General features: G+C 30.6%; 1 protein-coding gene across 1 annotated transcript in view; it reads left to right on the top strand.

The window, feature by feature from the left end:
• Positions 1-22,632, top strand: part of Rim (Rab3 interacting molecule) — a 295,789-nt gene that overhangs the window by 154,484 nt on the left and 118,673 nt on the right. Inside the window, exon 8 of the mRNA XM_072532709.1 lies at positions 18,298-18,618. Coding sequence (XP_072388810.1) covers positions 18,298-18,618 — 321 coding nt within the window. The remainder of the gene's footprint in view (positions 1-18,297; positions 18,619-22,632) is intronic.

Here is a 22,632-nt window from a genome sequence, read left to right on the forward strand (position 1 = left end):
CGACAATTTGGAGTTTTGAAAAGAATGGTTTGTGTTTTGGAGGGATTTATAGTCACTCTCACATTGCAGCCATTATAGACTAAAAATATATTTTAAAAAGGAAACCAAGTTCATGATATTTACAAAAGCACAAAACATCAAAGTTAAGAATAGATAATACAAAAACTGAACAAATATCTTCGTACAAATACCTTGGAGCATGATTGTCACAGCAGATACTGATTAAAGAAAAGAAATTGCACGGTCAACTTTTAACAGAACGAAAAAACTTTACTGTAATCGCAATAATAATATAACATTCTGGATAAGACTGCTTCCAGGTTAAATTTTCACCACTCTTTTGTATAAGGTTGAGGCCTGGACACTGAAACAATTCAACATTAAAAACCTGGAAGCATTTAAGTTGTGGTGTTACTGGTTATTTTGAAAATATGATGGGTGGATTGCAAAACAAACAAACAAATTCTCGAATAACTAGGAAGAAAATGCGATGTTTAAACTTCCATAAAAATTAGGAAGTTGGAATACTTGGGGCCCATTATAAGAGCTGAAATATATGAACTATTAAGGAATATTATATTCCTTAATAGCAGGGACAAATCAAAGGCAGAAGAAATGTAGAAAGACGTTAAATCTTGTGGCTACGTAATATTGCTGCTAATGGTTTAGATGCAAGTCAATTGATTTATTATTCAGGCGCATAATCAACAAATTTTTAACTGTCAGCATGATTTACATGAACGTATCTCGAAGAAGAAGAAGAAGTCAGCACCGGAGTAGAAATAATAACAAAAAGTGTTTACAAACCAGGCCAATGCTGCAGCTAAAAGTAGAAGAGACTTAATAGAACCATAAAACTTAACATACAGAAAAGCTCAAATCAGATTCTTAAAATTACTAGAGCAAAGCACAATATAATGTACTCGTATATTCACCGATAAGTCAGTAACACTAAAATATGTCCAAATATAATGATAGGAGAATATAACTTTACATATCTGTGTTCAATAGTTACTTCAGACAACATTAGTAAAGAAGTTAAAAAAACATACTGCAAGTATAAGATATAGTGGATTAATTAAACATCTCAGATCTGAATATTTGTCAAGAAAAACTAATACTTATATAGGCTGATATTATCAAAAAAAATAACGAAAAATTGTTGGTTACTTTTGAACAAAATATCTACAAAGAGGCTTTAAGGAAAACAATGTCTAAAGCAGACAATATAATTTGGTACAACTTATAATAAACCAAAAATGCTTACATTTTATTCCCAAGCTTTGACATTTCGATATCCAACTCGAAAATCTCCCGAAATTTAAAAAAATATTTTAAATTATAACTGTGGCCAAAAAAATACAGTAATTATTCGTTGCATTTATTTAAACCTGGGCGATTACACTAGATAGGATATGTGGAACCGATGCAAGTATTTATATACCGAACCGATGTAAGAAAATCAAATACACAATAAACTAACTGAGCAGACACAAATCGAAAGAATGCCAAAGGGAAGACTCAAATTCAGATATGTTAAACAGAACCTAAAAATTCTCAATATAAAAAACTCGAATAAGAAAGCGCATGAAAGGAGTTGGGAGAGGTCTATGTCCAAAAATGAACGATACAAGGCTGAGAAAAAGAGGAAGAAGTTCATTTTGAGATAAGTGGCGCAGTCTATTATCGAAATAAATTATTTTATTAATCTTGTCTTTACATTGCAATAAAACGTTTCGTTTGTGCTTTTCTTTGCGAAGAAAAGTTCTTTGTGTTTGCTAAACTTACAACTAAGTAATTGTAGTAATAATAGTATAGGTATTACTATTGATTAAATTATTTTATTATTACTTTATTTACAAATTTACCTCCACCGAGATTAAAACCCAGGACCTGTAGCGCACGAAGAGAGAATCATATTTAAAAATATCCATGTTCCACATGTATTTTATTTTTTAGGTGTGCGATCTGAGTGTTTTTAGATTTTCTCGTGAACCTAACACTATCTAAGTACGCTTACCGGAAAGTATGCTCAAATTGATCCTTTAAGTGAGGGCTTTCATTTGACACATATTTTAATCTTATGTAATTATGCTTATATTACTTCAAGTATGGTATAAAAAATGAGATTTTTCTTTCCAAGACCATGTTTCTCTTTTTCCTTTTTTATTGGATTCTTCACCTTTGTTGTTTTAACTCTAATTTTTATTTATTTGGATCTATTTTTCGCCTTTCTTATATAACATTAGCAATATTTCTCTACGTTCAATCATGTGTTAAGATAATCTTTTACCAGATTTTCAAATACATTCTAATTGTAGTTTGTTATTCTGTTCTATTCTATTGTTTTTTTAATGTTAAAGTAAGTTTATTGACGTTTATTCTATTGTATGTTATTCTATTAAAAGTGTTCCTTTTGGTAATGATATATAGTCTTCCGGGCATACAGAAGCTTTATCCCTTCTTGATATTTCATCAGCAACTACAGACGAAAAATATCAAGATCTATAAATCCAGAATAGACGAGGCGGTATCTGTTTTGGGTTGGGTAAATCCTATATAATTCTATTTTTTACTTAAATTGCTTCGAAATATTAGTAGAAATAATAATTACACCATGCGGTTACTTTTACAGGGAAATAAAATTTATATTAAACGATTTGGGAAAAAAATTGGAAAAATTGTTTTTTTCCTTTTCGTTTGTTATATCTCGAATGCTATGCATTTTACAAAAAATTTGGAGCAACGAAAAAGTTTTGCAATTAAATTTCCTACAAGATAGAATTGATTTCAAATTAAAAAAATAGTTATTATTGTAAAATTAAAAAAAAAACTAATAAAAAAGGTCAAAAATCTATGTTTTTTCAATAATTTTTTTTAAGTATTTAAAAGTAACATGGAATATTCACAATTTACCAGCAAATCTTTTAAGCATAAAAAACTACACAAAATTTCAGAATAGCCGATCAAGTAGTGTTCGCAAAATAATTTTGCAATTTAAATTTCTGAAAAAAAATTATTAATTTTCAAAAATGTGCAGATTCAACAAAAATAATTAGTGCATATATTGAAGAGAAAAGCCTAGGGAGTTTTTTTAAACAACTGTACAATTTTTAAGCTAATAGAAAGCAAACCTTTTTTAGAAACTTATATCAAAAGTTTAACAAAGAAATACAACATAATACCGATGCTCCAGTTTTCAGAGACGAAAATGCCACTAAACCTAAAAAAAAATATAAACAAGCAGAATTTTGCTGAGAATGTCAATTTTGGGAACCAAAAAGATGCAAAAAAGTTTACCACTTTTACCCTTCGGCTTCACCCGAAAACCTTCCTCGTATAGGGAAAGGAACGGAAAAAATGTCAGATACGCGCGTGAAATCTATGTTAAATATAATTTGTATCATTTCGACAGTAAAAATTCACTATCTTTTAATAAGAGTATTCTACTGACAAAACTGAAAATGTGTTTTAAATGTGAATAGAAGTAGCTTTCGTATGCAATTTTTCCATTTTGCCGTAAATCAAGGTGATAAATAAATAAACGTTAAGCGATTTTTACCATTTACCATTTTCTAGGATTCTCATGAGCGCAATGAAATTTATCACTTTCATTGATCGGTAATTATAAAACTTTCATTACTAGACCCTAATTTTCAAAAAATATGCCCAAAATTCGGTTTTGAGTTTAAGCAACAAATGTGAGCGATTTGAAATATGCCCAAAAAAGTATTTTTTTTTAAACTACACATTTTCGACTACAAACTCCACCCAATAACGACTTAATGGAGGCATTTTCCGTGACGGTGATCGTTTGTGATGTGAATATTTAAATTCAACGTTTTTGGGCATATTTTAAATGCCTCATATTTGTTGCCAAAACCTATAATCAAAATTTCATGTTATAGATTTTGAAGATTATGCTCTGCCATAAAAAATTTCATACTGACCGGTCAATCTGAGTAATACATTTTAATGATCTCATGAAATTCGTATAAATGGCATTTATAGAAACTGATTTTATCTGTGGCAAAATACAAAAAATTTATAAGAAAGCTGCACTTTTCTCCTTTTAAATGAATTTTGATTTTTAATATCAGGACACTTTGACCAAAGGATATCAAATTTTTATCGTCGAGTTAATACAAATTTTATTTAAAATTGATTTCGCGCGCGTACCTGACATTGAAAATCACCGGTCGCTTCAGTCGTTGTTTCTAAGAGAAAGGTTCATTTCACAGAAAAAGTGCTAATAAATATTTTTGTTCAAAATTATCTCAGCTGCATTTTTTATTTACAATATTTTTCACTACGGCGTACAAAGTCTTTGTTAAATTGAGTTTTTTCGTTTGTTCCCCCCTACTAGAGGGGGTTTAAGAAGGAAGCCTTTTGGTAAAAGTGGTAAATTTTTATTGGGTTTCAAAATTGACATTTTTAGCAAAATTTAGCTTGTTTGTATGATTTTTAGACGTCAAATATCTAATATGAATGGCTTAGATTAGATTATATTTTTCAGTCAGACATATCTTATATAATTATTTAATTTCTAATTTTTTGTATATTTTTGTATTTAACACAAATACAATTTTATGAATATTAATTTTTTTGCATTTAAATATAATCAATGTCAACTAAACACATTCATTTAAAAATATTAATTTTAATTAATAATAATCTTATAAATAAACAGCATCAAAAAATTATTAAATAAAAAATTAATTTAATAAATGCCGGATCAATCACTTCAATCAATTAAGTCATTTCTTAAACTATTTAAATGAAAAAAAAATATTATTTTATATGTATTAAATACAAAAATATAAGAAATTAAATATCTTTCTGTCACAACTGTAAAACCTATTCTAATCTAAACCTTTTATTAATATGTTGTATTTCTTCACTGAACTTTCGATATGAGTTTGGAAAAAAATGGTTATTGAAAATTAAAACATTTTTCTTTTTTTTTAGGTTAAAAATTGTATAGTTGTTTAAAAAAATCCTTTTGCTCTTCTATTCAATGGATTTCAATGATTCGATTTTTTTAAACCTTAATGTCGTTTCATATTCAACAAAAATTTCAATTATTTCATACTTTTTCTATTGGCTCTGCATATTTTTGAAAATTATTAATTTTTTTTCAAAAATTTAGATTGCAAAAATTATTTTGCAAAAACTATTAGATCGCTTGTGCTTAAATTTGGTGAAGTATTGTTTATGCTAAAAAGATTTTCTGTGTAAATCTTAAAGGTTCTATGTGGCTTTTATATAGCTAAAACACATTATTGGAAAAATATTGATTTTTGACCCTTTGTTTAATGGCTTTTGCTAATTTTGCCATAATAATAATCATTTTGTGCATTTGCAGTTAATTATATCTTGTAGAAAATTTAATTGCAAAGCTTTATTGTTTCTACAATTTTTTTATAAATTGCATAGCTGCCCAAATATAGCAAAGAAAAGGAGAAACAAAATGGAATATTTGTTATTTTTTTTTTCACGTTTTATAAAAAATTTAGCCACCTTTTGAGGTTTAACGGTTTTTTTTAAATAACCTCACTTTTTCGTTAAATATTTTTGAAATTAGGAAAGACAATTATTTTCATTTTCCAAAAAAGATCTTTATATCACTTGATTCCTTTTTAGTTAAAAATAGTAATATTATTTTGATTATTAAAAAAGAGTACTGATTTATAAAAAAATTATTTGCAATTATCATGAGCCCGTATTTTTGTTGTTTTATTTATATTATCGTAAATTAAGTTGCATACTTATGTAATTTTGCTGTAGGGCCTTGAAGATATAATTATCATTGTATTAAATCAATTTTAAATAATAATACCAATTGCTAAGTTTCAGTTAACAGTCAAATGATTTTCTGACGATAATGGTACTCAAACTAGATACATTACGAGCACCTAACACACTTTTATACATAAATCACAAAAACACAATACACAAAATTAGCTAATCTCTAAATCTGTTTCTTTCTTTCGTGTTTCGTATGTGTCCGTGCACTTTCTTATTAGTTTTAGCAATTATAGTTGCCAGTGGTATAGCCAGAATAAATTTAAGAATGATTTATGTTAATATTTGAATAACACAAACAATTTCGTTAGTTTTTAATCCTTCTTAATTTCCTGGATAGACTACTGAATGTTTTCGTTATTTTTTTTAATGGGAGCAACAACTGTTGTGTGTTCGGACTCGTATTTTTAGAATAGAAACGTTAGATTTAACCTTTAGCTTTATTTGTATTTTATGTTCATTGTTTTATGGTTTTGTGTATTGACTGTTTTATTATGACTTCTATATCATTTATGGCATTATAATGTGTTTAATCAATTCTAATATATGCATAAACTTTGCTTATTCTACAATTTATTTTATATAAACAAAGCTATGTTAAGTACTTACATTTATATGTTATGTTGGGTACAGAAATATAATAATCATATTGGTTTAATATATAATATTTCATTTATTTCATTTTGTAAGGTTTGATTCTTTTTTATACATAGTAAATATTTTATGTAAGGCCGTGGTTCGGAGGAGAACATTTAGTCATTTGGTAACCAACGTTTTATGATTTAATCTCTTTTGGTACTTCTTTGTGGTAATATTTCAATTGCGGGAATATTTCAAGTCAATAGTATATTCACAATTCAATAAAATTTAAGTCGGCATTGGCTGCCTACAGGTTATAATTTTATTCAGGTAGACGTAGCTTACATTACAATCTTCCTTTTCAATAGAAATTAGCAATTTTAAATTTTAATGTTGGTATATAAAGCATTAACATCCAAGCTAACTAAAGTCTTTGCTAACTATCCTCAGATTAAAATTGCCACTAAAAATATTAAGACATTGGCATCACTGGATACAAAAACTAAATCACCTATTAGCATTATAGAAAGCTCAAATGTAGTTTATAGAATACCATGCGTAAATTGTGATAAGTCATAAATCGGACACACATCTAAAAATCTAATAAGCAGACTAACATCACATGTGACCTCAGAAATAATAAAAATACGTGTGCATTAATAGATCATGCAATTCATTGTATTTACGGATAAAATGGATATTAGTGACTGTCGATATAAACAAACAACACAGTTTATTAGGGTTGCAGTCAGTAAATTGGCTGGGATATGAATGAAACACTCTTTTGACTTTTTGTCTAGCTTTCGGAATGGTTTTATTCCTTTTTGAAGACACTGTAATAAGAAAAATATGTAAATATTTATAAAATATCACAATTCTTCAGTACAACTTACTAGTCGTTGAGATTATTTATAAAAGCATTGATACTCAACATTAATAACACACATATAAAATATAAAATAATAGACAAAATACATTCTAAAATTTTTAAAATTTAGGTAAAGATAATAAAACTTTGTTTATGGCATCTTTTGCTGGTGTGTTTTAACTCTAACACATAGAGAACAGAAAGAAAAAACCATATGATTAAAAAGTAATTAGGTGTATTTAATATTATATTTCTTTTTAAGAAAAACTAGAGGCCCATCGATTGAGAGGCCGATCAATTAAAGATCAAATTCCAAATGAACTACACGAAATTTATGAAATTCCTTGTACAGACTGCTTCCGATCTTACATAGGCCAAACAAATCAGAGAATCCAAAATAGGAATTATAAACATTCCATTTCTGTTCGCAATTCCCATTTAACTTCAGCTCTAGGTCAACATCATCTTTATACAGGTGACAAAATTGATTTTGAAAGTTTTAGAACTGTAGTCCCCATCCGCTTCTATAAACCAAGAATTATCCGAGAAGCCATAGAAATTGAAAAAGGCCAAATTGTCCCAATAAAAGAGATGACGGCATACGGTCACCTTCGACATGGAGACCTCTCGTAAAGAAAATATCTACTGCTTCACCCGCCAATCCAATCCTACTGTCAGAAATGTTCGCGTTGATCCCTGTGCCCATCTCTGCACCAATCCGTTACCCCTACGCCAAACTCCCAAACCACGTCGCCATCGAGTAAATGAACCGTCCGCTGTTCCCAGTAGCAGTAATGCATTGGTTAGTGATCAGTGTAGTAGTGTCTTCGATCTCGGAAGTCCTGAAGACGAGGTCGAAAAGCTCGCCCCAGTGATAATCGACGTGGTTCAACCCGAAAGACTATTGAGATTATTATTAATTCTTTAAGAGTATTAATCTTAGCTCTAGGTTTCGGAACATATATTGTTCGGGCTATATATACATATATATACATATATATATATATATATATATATATATATATATATATATATATATATATATATATATATATATATATATATATATATATATATATATATATATATATAGCCCTTGTAAATGAAATCATACATTCCCATTAACCTGGCTCATAGGGCACAGAGTTTCCTTCTTTGTCGCTTATAAGTAATTCAGTTCTGACTCGATCAAGACACTGGAGTGGACATCTTTTGCTTCAGTTAGCCGGAGATAGTACATGTCTAAGTTCAGATAGGGACCAATGTTGTTGTAAACAGCAGCCATCGTAGTGTCTTTAGGCAACATTTTACTGTAGAGTAGGTGAAATATTTTATCTTCAGTAAATTTTTGCAGAAGTCCCCGAGCAGAAATATAGCTTTCCAGTAAAAATTCGATTTATTGCTTTCTAACACAGTATTAATATCCTTTTATATTAAAAATATATTCTTTAGTTTTGGACAAAATATGTCACAACGTTTTTTTATACAAAATATTTGTAGAAACGTATTTGTCTAAGCTTGGGATCTTTGAGTAAATTTACATTTCTTTTTTTAATAAATACGCTATACGATTTTTTTTATTTTACAGTAACGAAATACACATCAAAACCGGAAAAAGTTTTAGTGCAAAGTTTTTCTCATAGCAACAGAATAAAGAAAATATCAGAGATAGTCATTTCTATCTAAATTAGAAGTGACATTATAAATTATTTCGGTCAAGGTCCTTCGTTCAGGAATTCCAACACTGGAGACACATGAACTAAAGCAATAATACTAAAACCTTGTTATATTAAAGATAAAAATGTTAGCAACTGATGAAATATAGAAGTCAAGAACACTCAATTTGCATAACTTTCTCCACATCAGGCGCCATTTATCCGCAAACATCGCAATAATTAAATTGTCTCGATATCCAGCCTCTTCTATTAAAATGATTCATGACATATTATGAAATGGTCGTATCCTCGTTTATAAACTTAAGTCTAAATATTTTTATTATTACAGCTTGCAATCATATCGTAAAGAACATTATAATATTACTAGTTCTATTAATCAGATATAAAAGAAGAAATCCTTACATCAATGAGCAAATATCTGCCTTAGTTTATTTGAAAGCTTCTTCCTCTTCTTAAAGTACTGTACAAAAATTAGGCGTGGGTAGCTTCTATGATTATTTGCCGATATTGTTCTCAATCTTGCGCGACATGTAACAAATCATCTGCTGATAAGCCAGTCCATTAACGAAGGTTTCGGAGCCATGAATATTTATTCCTACCAATTCCCCTTTTTTTCATCGATTTTTCGGTTGAGTATTACCTGCAGTACCCAATATCTGCTATCTCTTATTATATGCCCCAGATCTTTAAATTTTCTCTTTGCTAGCATTTTTTTAAGTCAACTTCGCCTTAACCTATCCTTTTTAAGACTTCTTTGTTTGAAATGTGTTGAACCCAGAATATTTTAAGCACTCTACGATATGACCACATCTTAAAAGCCTCTTATATGTTCATTATATGAATCTTTATGATACAGATTTCACATCCTTATAGTAATACAAGATAAACATAACATTTTAGGAAATTGATTAATAATTGTAAGTTTAGCTAAGAATTGTACAGTATACATCAAAGTTTTATAAATGCTTCTCTTTATAATTTCTATACAAGTTTTAATTTCTTCATCCGGTTTAACTGCTCGTTTATCCAAAATCCTAGGTTTTTAAAATGGTTAACTTTTGTAATCGGCTCATTGTTGACAGTTAGTATCATATGGCCAACGTCTTGTTTACTAACCACTAAGTCCCTTATTGGAGCATTCTTAGTGACTCAGTGATTATCTGATGTTGTTAATAGTTTTTGGTCCAATTCGAACTCCATATTTCCCTTTTAACCCTTTGAAGCCCGAGTTTTATTAAATTTAAATAACAGCATTTTTGCTGAAAGTGAAATTTATTATTTTAGTATATTCCTAAAACAAAGTTAGTCAAAATAAACAATGCTGATCCTGACGTATATCCTGCAGGATGTGGTATATCAAAATATCAGCAGGAATATAGCGTACCAAAAAATTAAATAAGAAATAAAAACCAGATAGCACTTCTTTCTTCCTATTATTGATATTGTTTTGCATGGAACGTTTCAAAACAATTTTTTTCGTGTTTGAGACAAAGTCCGACATTGCAAGATGAACATTTCCTCTGTGTTCTGCTAAGATTTGCTGTCGTGCTGCAGTTTGCACATCTCAAAGACGTGGTTCTTTGGGGCGTATGAGAAGACTTTACATGGCGCAGTTCCAAGGGAATATGTCTAGAGCTCCAATAAGGCCTCTAATTACAGAGATCCGGAATTCTTTGACAGACATACTTTTTAATTGGCTTCTAAGTTGAAATAGAATGAATGCGTTTACAACGCCAGCATCCACAGAATAAAAAAACATTCTATGCACCACTTGTGTGATTTACAATTTACCTCATAAAGACTTTTTAGCATGTCAAATTTGTCAACACATCTCATATGTTCATATGTGAGTTGTAGAACACTACCATTTATGGACATAAAACCTCATTCAGAGTAGCGACTTTTTGACTTCTATTTACAACTTCGTTTAATGCTGGATTTTGGTGATTTTATAAAAGAATCACATTTCTGCGATCCATCCACTTCAACGCAGATAGTCCATCTGTTGAAATACGGTAATCTGAATCTCCTCGATTCATTTGTGTGTCAGTTTTGAACTCTGGGAAATTCTTGCTTTTTTTTAAAACGGTTCCACTTGCATTTATTTACAAAGACCCTTGTTAGATCCTGCACGGCTCGTTGTCCTAAGTTTTTTTCGGTAAAATTTCCAACTTTACCGGTATATATCTGGAACTCACACATGAATCCGTTTGAATCTGCTCTAACTCATTCTTTGTAGCCACGTTTTATAGGTTTATTGAGCATGTACTGTAAGATACTGCTTCGACCTTTAAATCGTATCATAGACTCATCAATCGCTTGAAACTTATGTGGATTCAATGCTGCAAGAAACGTTTCTGTGAGTGTGGCTAGTAGAGGTCGCACTTTGTAAAGTTTGTCAAATCTGGGCTCAGATTTGTTTTGGCTGCACTGTATTCTCAGGCAGATGTAAATTGACTAGTAACCAAGCAAATCTGTTACGTGACATAGCCGAACTGATGAAAGGGTCTCGTAATTCATCACATGACGACCAATAATCTAATTTTCTTTATACCCATTAAAAGATTTTCTCCAAGAAATGTTTTGAGTTTGTCTTCTGTGATAGGTGTAAATCCATTTCCTCCTCCGTATTTTTGAACGTAATATTAATTGTTTGAAGTACAATTAGGTGAATTAAATCCTCAAAAAATAGTTCCAAAAATACATATGTGGGGTTCTCTGCAGAATTTGGAATGTTTGGGTCTGTAGTTTCAATAAATTGATTCGTTTGTCATATATAACTTTTATTTTGGGTCCAAAATATAGAGTTATCTCACTTTGTACTAGCCGTACTGCTAGCGGTACATTGTGTACACTATCCGATTTCGATTTTTGATTATTTGGAGTATTAGTTGTTTCATCTTGATTGTTATGTATATATTTCCAATATCAAAGACATCCTCATTATTTGGTCGCCGAAAGTCATTAACATCCAATTCATCTCCCAAGACGCTTTCAATATCAGAGACAATTGACTTCTGGTCACTTGGAATTTCATCCAATTTGTCAACCTCGTTTTGGAACATATTATCCAAATACCTAAAGCTTCTTTTTTCATTTTGCATATTGGCAGAATTCATATAGGAAGTGCCCTATAGTCGTGCCAGAATACCACATAAAAGACAGTGATCTACAAAAAAATTGAAATGTATTCATGCAAATAACAGTACTTTGTGTGAAGCAGACCACAAAAATATCACTTAGCCGTAATTTTTATAATTAATAATAATTGAATAAACAAGAAAACAATTAAAATATGTCGCTCTGTCAACACCGAACGTCTGCTTCAAATGTGTGCTTGACTAATTATGATATCCAGTCAATGTGATTTAATCAAATCGGTTCTAAACTGGTTAGACACTTAGAATATAATATAGACAACCAATTTTAAATACTGGTGTGACTGTAAAACAACTGGGGAGTTTAAAGGAAATGTTTGTAAAGGTGGTCATCTCTGCATATCGACAGTTGTCAAAGGATTAATGCTTCGTTAAATATTATTTCCGAGTACACGTTAAACAAAGTTGAAGATAACACACAACCTTCTCTGATACATCTTTAAATGAAAATTTTGCCTGTGTCTTTGATGTCTATTAGAATAGAAGCTTAGTGATTCCAATACAGACGTTGTAAATGTTTTAGATTTCTATCACCGTAAAATCTTCAATAAATTCGTATTATTGTAAAAAATGATTTTATGTCTAACTACTATTAAGTAATATTATAACCTTTTTGAGAATCCTTCTTCTTCTTCGGGTTCTTTATCCTTTTAGGATATTGACGATCATCAGGGCCTATTTTACTCTGTCTGCAGCAATTTTTAAGAGTTCTATTGCTGTTTTTTCACTCCAATGCTTTAAATGGTCTTCCCAGTTCTCTTTTTCTTTCGACTTTCCCTTGTGTAACCAATCGCATCAACATATATTTTTTACTGCTTAGTATGTGACCAAATTAGCTCATTTTTCTTTCCTTTATAGCGTTGAGTATTTCTTTTACTTTTTTTCATATTTCTTAATATTCCCGTATTTGTTACGTGTTTTCTCCAAGATTATTTCTACATTTTTTGATAACACCATATCTCAAAGCTGGCAAGTCTTTTTTCAGTTGCGTTCGTAATTGTCCAGGATTCAACTCCATATAATAGAACAGAGAATACATACATCTCAATACCTTAGTTGTAATTTCTATACCCAGTTTTTTATTGCATAATGCTGCTTTCATCTAAATGAAAGCGATTCTAGCTATCTCAATGTGTTGTTTTATTTTGAGGTAGCGGTTCTATTAGCCATTTAGCTCATATTCCAAGTGTCTGAGTACTTTCTCTAAAGCTTTTCTGTTAGGGTAGATTGTTTTGTCTTTAATCTTATTCGTACTGACAATCATCATTTTTGTCTTTTTTTGTATTCAGAGCCATTCCATACGTCTCACAGTACTGCGTAGTGCGATTAACCAAAATTTGCTACCCTTCTCTAATGTCCGTAAGAATCTGAGATTATTTAATAGTGTTCCGTTAAACGATATGCCTTTCCTGATGTCTTTTAGTGCCTCTTTAAACATCTCTTCTAAGTACATATTAAAAAGTAGAGAGGATAGTACACATCCTTGTCGTACTCCTCTTCTTATAGATTTTTGTTGGTCTACTTATATTCTGGCTTTCTAATATCAGTATAAATTTGTTATAATTTTGACATCCTGATCATTTATTTCGGTACTCCGTAATATGTTTTCCAGAATTCTGTATTGTATTTTGTCAAAAGATTTCTCAAAGTCAGTCACTTTTCCTGTTTTCTATTTCTATAAAACGCTGTATTTCCCTCTTGAATTCTTCTTTTTATATCTACACTTGCATTTCTTCTGTTGACTAGTACTCCCAAATATTTGAATGTTTCAACCTCTTCAAAACCGTGTTTGTCTTTTTTTCTTGCTTACGTTGATGTATTCTGTTTTATTTTCATTAATTTCCAGTCCTCTCAGTGTGGCTTCGTTGTTTATTTCTTGGAAGGTTTTCTTTAATGTCCTTTTATCTGTTGCTACTATGTTTATATCGTACTGCATCCTTGTTTATAGTTCTTGCGTTTGGCAGCTTTTTTATTATCTTGAGAGAGCTCATCTCCTTCTTTCGGTGTCTATTGTTGCTTGGGTATATCGCATGGTCATTTTTATTATTCTCATAATTTTATTTGGTATATTACTCTCTTGTAAGCCTTGGAACATTTTTTTTCTGTTTATTTTGTCAAACGCCTGTTAAAAGTCTAGAAAAAGTATATGTGTTCTTCCGTCGTACTCATATGTTTTCTCTATCACTTGTTTTAGCGTATGTATAGCTTCTATCGTGGATTTTCCTTTTCTAAAATCGTACTGGCTATCTCCTATGATTTGTTCTATATCTGGTTAATAAACTAGTTGGGAAATTGAGTTAATTTTTAAGTTGTGTTTTTTAACGGAGTGAAAGTTTAATACTATTCTGACTATTCACATTTTATCCACTACAGCTCTAAACAGTTCTATGAAGTGCTCTAAAACCATTTTCTTAAATTTCTCAGCGATGACAGTTTTCTCATTTAAATCGATTAAATACTTCTCCCTTGATTTTTCTTATTATTATATGTAATAATTTTTATTTCCGCCCTTCATTTCCGGTCATAAGTCCCGTACAGTTTCTTTAGTTTAATAGTTGTCAGCAATTTTCAGTTTTCTCTTTACTTATTACCTCCGTACTGGTTTTTTCCTAGATGGTTATAAAGATATCCTTAATATCCTTCTATAACTACACATTTTAATTTCAAAATCAGAGATAAGAGCAAAATAACAAATTAAACATTATGGGATAGAGCACCTAATGAACCATATAACCAATAGACCAGGAATAAAAAATATGAGACAAAAATGAAATTTACATATAAACCACATACCAGCTAAAAGAGCAATAAAAAATATGGACGAAAAAAAACACCCATGGAAGCAAATAAATAAGAAGAAAAAAAAGCAATACTCAGATAATCTATGACACCAAGTAACAATGCGAAGAATAAACTGGCAAATATGCTTATACGGAAAAGGAACGAAGAAACAGATATTAGTGAGTTGATTACAGACTATTGATTCTGGTTCTGAAGACTTAATAGGCATCTTTATTCAAATATTAAAACCATATTTGAACATTATAAACTGATTTGAAATGTAACTATTATTTTTATTATTTTTTTAAAATTTAAAACATAACTTTTGAATTAAACCGCGGTACAAGTGTTATGGGCTGCAAAATTTAATAATCGTTATTTCTGATATATTTTTATATATTTTTAACTAGGTGTGAGTGAATTCGTATTAATGTTAATTAGATACAGATCCGTAGAAGAAAGAGCTAAAAACAATTTCGGAAAATGACCGTTTTTTCCTCTAAAAGATGTCTGTTCCATACTGGTTATATATCAGACAATTGCCATATTATGCATCTTATATCAAGTTTTTGCAACATTCGTAGATCTCCGCCAATTCCTGATATGTCGAATCGTGATAAATCGAAACTTCATGTAGGAGTAATAGGTTCTGCCGAAGGTGCCTTAGCGTGCTGAAGGTTCACCTATAGGACCCTGAGTGGAATCACTAAGGTCCTATGGGTCCTATAAATCTGTGACCAAGAGAAGAATGTCTATAACCTCTCTGTTAGTTCTCTTTATATTTTTATTTGTAGACTAAGAAGCGTCACTTGGGATCAATTCTTATTATCTTTGTGCCCATTTTGTTCCAACGAGTTAGAATGAAGTACTATCAAGCTTGACAAAGTCATAATCTCCCAAGAGTTAGTCAGTATCCCATTCAATTCATGATATTGCGCAGGAATTTATGGAATTGCACAGTAGTTGCAGCACAAATTAATGACACTTTCGACTGATAAGATAGTTGTGGTGCTACTGTCTGGTTGTTTGCTAATTGAGCATGATGTAGATTTGCATATGAGTATGTATATTCGGTGTACATTTTGTGTGTGCGAGTGAGCGTGTTATATTTGTATCATTATCTCTTATTAATAATATGATAATTATAGATCGACAAAGCAATTTATTGAAACTCTTCATATGTTGGGAACGAATTTTCTTTATTTTTTATTAGGGATTAAAAAAGTAACATCTTATTGATCTTCAATAAATTTCACTCCCATTGTAATTGTCTGTATACTACTTAAACTAATGGCAGTTGCCAATGAAATTCTTTCCTAAAGTTTTCTTAATGAAAAAAATTTTCCTAAAGAAAATAACTAACAATGAAGTATTTTTATGAAAATTATCTTAACATATTAAAATTATCTTTAAAACGTTTTCTGTCCAGTCGGACCATCATCAGTGCAATCTAGAAGTAAGTATTTTCACGTTAAATGTATGTGATAAATACTTACATCTTGATAGTAGTTGAAACTAGCCACAGATCTAGGTATAAAAACTTTTAGATTACATGAAAAACATATTAAATTTTAAGGGAACATATTTATCCAAGCTCAAAAAATGGACAACTTAGTCGACCGGTTAATACCAGCCAACTAATTAGATCAGGAAGTAAAAATGATTACTAATGGCAATGTCTTCAAGACAGGTGAAAATGAATTTTTGGTTAACGCTTAAATAATAAACGCCCAATGAGTATTATTTATAGCCAAATTTATGTTTGAATTACATGATTGGTCACTTGCAAGATTTTATCTTATTATCATTTTATCAATTAAACCAGACTTATCTTTCTAATAATATAGCTTTATTACATATTTAACTTTGTTAACAATAATTTTATTCATTTGAATAATATATGCAATATATACAATAAAACAATAATATAATTCATACCTAAACTTGGTTATGAACAATACCTTTTGTGCGTTTATTATTTGAGTGCTAAATAAAAATTTACTTTCACCTGTCTTGAATACATTATCACTTATTTACCTTTTATACTAATGAGTTGACTGGTATTATACTGTTACTATTGACTGTTCCCTTAAGTGGTAACCTACAATATGGACTTTGTGCCACCACATTTTAAAAATGTTTTTCATGCAATCTTAAGGTTATTATACCTAGATATTCAAATGTTATTTTACTCAAAATCAAGCCCAGTTACAAGTGAAAAACCGCCTAAATGCCGTAATTTTGCAATGTTTATGCAATATCTCCGGCTCTAATTATTGGATCAAGGTTTGCCAAACATCGTTTTGTAGGTTTTTTAAAGAAAAAAATTATATTTTGTAAAAATGATTTAAATTTGTTATTTCATGAATTTTACTCATTTAAACAACTAAATTGTTTATAACGTATTCCCGTCACTTCCGACGAAAATGCAAGTTTAAAATTCGGGTTCAGCGGGTCAAAATATATAAGGAAAATATCATCTCTTAAAATCGGTGAACTTTGATCGGCCCGAAACAGCCCTGGCTCCTGGAGTATATCGGCAGACCGAACTCACTATGTAAGAATATGTCTATTTTTCTGAAACTCATAAAATCACAACACAAAATTTTTTGTGTTTGAGACAGAAACTGTTTGCCTTATATTTCTTATAGTGCTTAAATAATATAATATACAGTGTTCATATCCCCCTCAAAGTATTTTCTATGCTATAAAATGTAAAAAATCGCTTTTAAGGATTCAATTAAGGTATGATACACGAGTATATTTTATTTTTATGACGTTGATAATCATTAGAAATGGCGAATGCGCCGCATTTTCTAAAATTATTTTAAACGGATTCATATTGCAAATAGTACCTCAATTGAAAGTTAGGTTTAAGTTGTTTTAGGAAAACTTCATAATTATCAATTTTAATCTAGAAACTTTAAGATATTCATTTTAATTACAAATATTTAAGCGTAATGTTTTCAGGATAATAAAACTTTAAATAAATAATTTTTTGGATATCGAAATAAAGTTAAAAATTATTAAAATGTACCAGTTCAGAATTGTTGACTATTACATCACTTAAACATAAAAACTATGAAGAGGAACCTTAGTTTTGTTACCCAAAATATTATAAATATAAAAATTTTATGATTCACATAATTTAATTGATTTGTTTTTTACTGCATATTTGAAATAAAAAGTTTTAGCTTTCTTGATTACAATATTTTCTCCCTATGATAAATATGATATAGATAATATTATGTACTTGAATATGTTTCCAATATGACAAAACCGCAAAACTATTGAAAATATAGACTGAATAATTTCGAAAGTCAAGCTATAACTAGAGACAGGATTAAAACTATCCTCATTTACTACCCCAAATTCCTATGCGTCATATATAAGAGGGAGACACTTTTCACTCCTAACTTCTGCCCATTAGGTCAGCAGACGTCTGTCAGTGGCCTTCATCAGTGGCACCCCGAGACGGAAATATACGAAAGGCCTCACGTGCTTGTAACGTCACCGGGCAGCCCAGAACGAAGTCAAGACACATCTCGGCAGACGCTGGCACCGAGTATTGGGGGTCGAATCCAAGTGCGAGTGGAGTTCGACCCCTCGGCGTTGCAGTTGTTAGTCACCATCGTCTGCGCCGCTGGACTGACTCCTAGATCTCCCCAACAGCCGAGGAATCCCTATTGTAAGTTGTTTTTGTTGCCAGATCGGTCAGAGAAGAGTAAAAAGAGGACAAGAACTCTGGGTGGTGAGTATTTTCATATTTATTACTATATTTGTAGTTGCCAAGTTTTTTCCTTTGTGCCAGTTTTAAAATAATAAAGAGAAAATATTGTTAGCATATTATATGCTTAGATTCTTAGCGCATTTTTAGCATAAAGTTTTCCAGTCAAAAATATGTGATCTCTATTTTACTTTCATTTTAAATTAGTAATAATGTGATGATAGTTAATGGCATAGCAAGTTTAATAATATTTATGGAAACCGCGTTTAAAATTAAATTGATTTAAAGAATGTATTTATTGTCTTTTATTATTTTTTTTTTGTATATAGTGTTTATGCCAAAAAATATAAAGTGATTATTTATTAGTTGCAGCATTTCCTCTTCTAAGTAGTGTCTTTTTGTTCATTTACTGTTTGTTGCCAAAGTTATTAGACCACTTAGACTAGTAATTAACAAAATTAAAAAAAAAAACAAAAGAAAGGATATAAGTAGTATGTGTGCTTCTCTACATACTCGTTAATATTTGTTGTTTAAGTATCTAAATTATTTCTAAAGTTAAAAATCATGTTATTTCTTTGATCTTGTATCCTAAAAAAATCTAGTTTATATCATAATTGCTATATATAGGATGGCCGAATGAAAACGAAACAAAGGCATTATCAGGAACTACGACAATATTCAAGTCCAACATTTTTACGGTATTTTGGATTATTTTACTTTTACTCCTAAGCCAAGGTAAGAATCATCCCAATATTTTTTAATGGTAATGGGGGTCAAATAAGATACCGTTTTAAATCTCTTGCAGATCCCCGTATATTAGTCTTTAAATTTTTAAACTCGGTCCAATACTTTATTTTATTGATTTAAAACGACTTTTAAACTTAAATTGTATTTACCTGTTTAATTAGTTAATTTAATACGCAAATAATTTAAATTTTAGTTTATAATTTTTTGTCAAACGTTTGTGTTTTTTGACATATTTATCGCACTAAGTAGATTATGTGATGTAAACACATTAAGAACATAAAACTAAAGGATTTTCTTACAAAAATCAGTTTTAAACATTAATTTCTAGTCTTTGATAATTTATTACCATGGATTATTCCATTTCAGAAAGGGTAGATAGGTGTAAATTCCATGGATATTTTATGAACAATATATATAGCAATATGATAGTTTAGTAATTTAATGAATGATCATGAATAAAAAACGAGAAACTATAGTAAATAAACTTAGTGAAGTTGCAGACCTATAGTACGACATAGTATTACGACATCATTATAAACGTTAAGAAGACAAAGCTTATGATAATTATCAAGAAAAGAATAACAGAAGGTCAACTCTACGTCAACCAATCCCTTGTAGAAAGAGTGACGCACTATAACTACCTCGGCACCATAATGAAGAATGGACCAACAACCAGGAGATTAAAGCATGCATCGGAAAAGCTAGATCCACCTTCAATCGGATGGGTGCCTTCTTCAAGAGTCACAACCTCTCTCTTGATACAAAAGTAAGAATGCTGCGATGCTACGTCTTCTCTGTCCTTTTTTATGGTGTTGAATCGTGGACCTTGAATGAAGATATGTGCAGAAAACTGGAAGCATTTGAGATGTGGCTATATCGGAGAATGCTTAAGATCACGTGGACTGACCGAGTCACAAATGCGGAGGTCCTCAGAAGAATGAATAATAATCGAGAAGTACTGACCACCATCAAATCTCAAAAGTTACAGTTCTTCGGACATATTATGCGAAATGAATCCAGCTATACTCCCCTTCAAGCCTTTCTGCAAGGAAAAATATTTGGAAAACGAGGTCCAGGAAGAAGAAAAACATCTTGGTTAAAGAACCTTAGAATCTGGTTCAATACAACATCTATGCAGCTTTTCCGCGCTGCTGCAGATAAGATAAAGATAGCCATGATGATCGCCAACATTCGTAACGGATAGGCACATCAAGAAGAAGAATTACGACATAGTCACCTAAATTCCATGTGAAGTATGAGGCAAGAAGCAGCTGTATCTGGAATCAACCGAAATCGTTAAAGCCATTTTAAAAATCAACACATTCCATCCATATAAAATACTCTTGCAGGAACTTAATGGGAGTGATCATACTGTTACTTTTTTGTGAAATAATCAGTGAGCATTAGATTTTTAAAGACGACGGTGCTCCCTCGCATTATCCTTTAGCTTTACTTTTTAGTTAATATTTAGATCAAAATTTTTCACGACATTGGATTGGGAGGAGAAGCAGCATCAAATGGCCTCCTCGGTGACCAGATTTGATTTCTCTAGAATGTAAAATCTATCGAACACCACTCGTATATTTATAAGATTTACGTCAACGAATGCGTACGAATCACTCCGCAAATTCTTCGGAATGTGAAAGAATGTTGTGAACAAAGCTTTATCATTTTATGAATGCCAAATGTCATCCATTTTGTCTTTTGGGCATGTAAGAAATAAGTCACAAGCTAAAAATATTAATTTTAAAATTTATTAGTTTTTTTCTAATAAACCAAACAAAGTGATTTTAAAACCGAATTATAAATTTAAAGACTAATGCATAGAAAATTTCAAGTGCTTTAAAACGATATCTTATTTTATTTATATTGCCATTAAAAAATGTTGGAGTGAAAATAATCGAAAATACCTAGAAAATGTTCCCCTTTAATCAAAAATTGACCTGTCGATGGGTTTTTTCAACCCACGATGGGTTGTAGGTTCTGATAATGCCTGTGTTTCGTTTTCATCCGACCACCCTGTATACTCGAATCTATTTATCAATCTAATTGTTTGAATAAAATAATATTTCGAAAAGACTACAATATTTTCTTTATAGCCTAATATTGCTATCAAGGTCTTACAGCTATATAGTAATAGGTTGCCTGTCCGTTCCGAACGTTGGCGATCATTTTGGCTATGATGACTTTGTTGGTTGCTATACGAAATAGCTGTGTTGAGGTCTTTCTATACCATGCTCTCAGGTTAGCAAGCCAGTATATTCTTCTTCGTCCTGGCGCCCTTTTTTCTTCAATTTTACCCTGCAAAATGAATTGAAGTAGCGCGTCTGTCTTGATTTCTCATTATATGTTCCAAGTACTGCAGCTTACGGCTCTTCACGATCTTTACCAAATCTGCAGTTGTGTTCAATGTGTCTTTTAATTTCTTTTAAGTGGTTTAGTTGACTATTTAGTTCTCTGCCCAGGTATATGAAGCTTTGGGAACTCTGAAGGGTGACATAAAATGAATACGCTTAAAATTTTTTCTTTGTTTATTTAATAATCAGTTTAACCGTTCATATAAAATTTGTGGCATTTGTGGCAATATTCTAGATTAAGCGTGCACATTTTGACAGATTTCAAACGGTTACAGGAGTTGTTAATCAGACTCCAGATTTCAGCGCAATATAAGAGTATATAGAAGATTCCTCATTCTCCTTTGATTGAATATACTTCTAGCCTTCTGTAACATAACTTTGATTTCATGATTTCTATCCCGATTTATAAATGGAAATTTCATTTTTTTATAATCTCAAAATCCGGCCTATATTTGGTGAATAGTCGAATGGTAAGAAATCAATCCCACACGTTTTTACATTTGTTGTTTTTCTTGGAATAGTAATAGGGCCTTTGGAACTCAGCCAGATATGAAGTTTCTTAAAGATAAATCACTGTCGATGTAAAATAAAATAAATTTCTTAAGGAACTTTCGTTGTTTGTAAATAAATATATTTCTATTATTTAATACGTCTTTGTAACTTTGTTGCGTGGTAGACTGTCGTGAGGAGTTTATTAATTGTTGTTAATTAAGTTGTACAAACAGATACCATTGTTAAAATTTACATCGGATTGGGGAATGAAAACTTTGTACTCCATTTACCTTTGCATTAATAGCAAGATATCTGTCAGGACTATCAATAATTTTTCTGTAAAAACTAAACTCGAAGAAGTTTGTTTTCTTCTTTCTTTATATAAGCAATTTGCTTGTTTATTGGCGGGTTACGCTTTTATGGAAGAGTGTTACTTTATCTC

The sequence above is a fragment of the Diabrotica undecimpunctata genome, chromosome 5 (assembly GCF_040954645.1).
Source record: "Diabrotica undecimpunctata isolate CICGRU chromosome 5, icDiaUnde3, whole genome shotgun sequence".
Classification (NCBI taxonomy): Eukaryota; Metazoa; Arthropoda; class Insecta; order Coleoptera; family Chrysomelidae; genus Diabrotica; species Diabrotica undecimpunctata.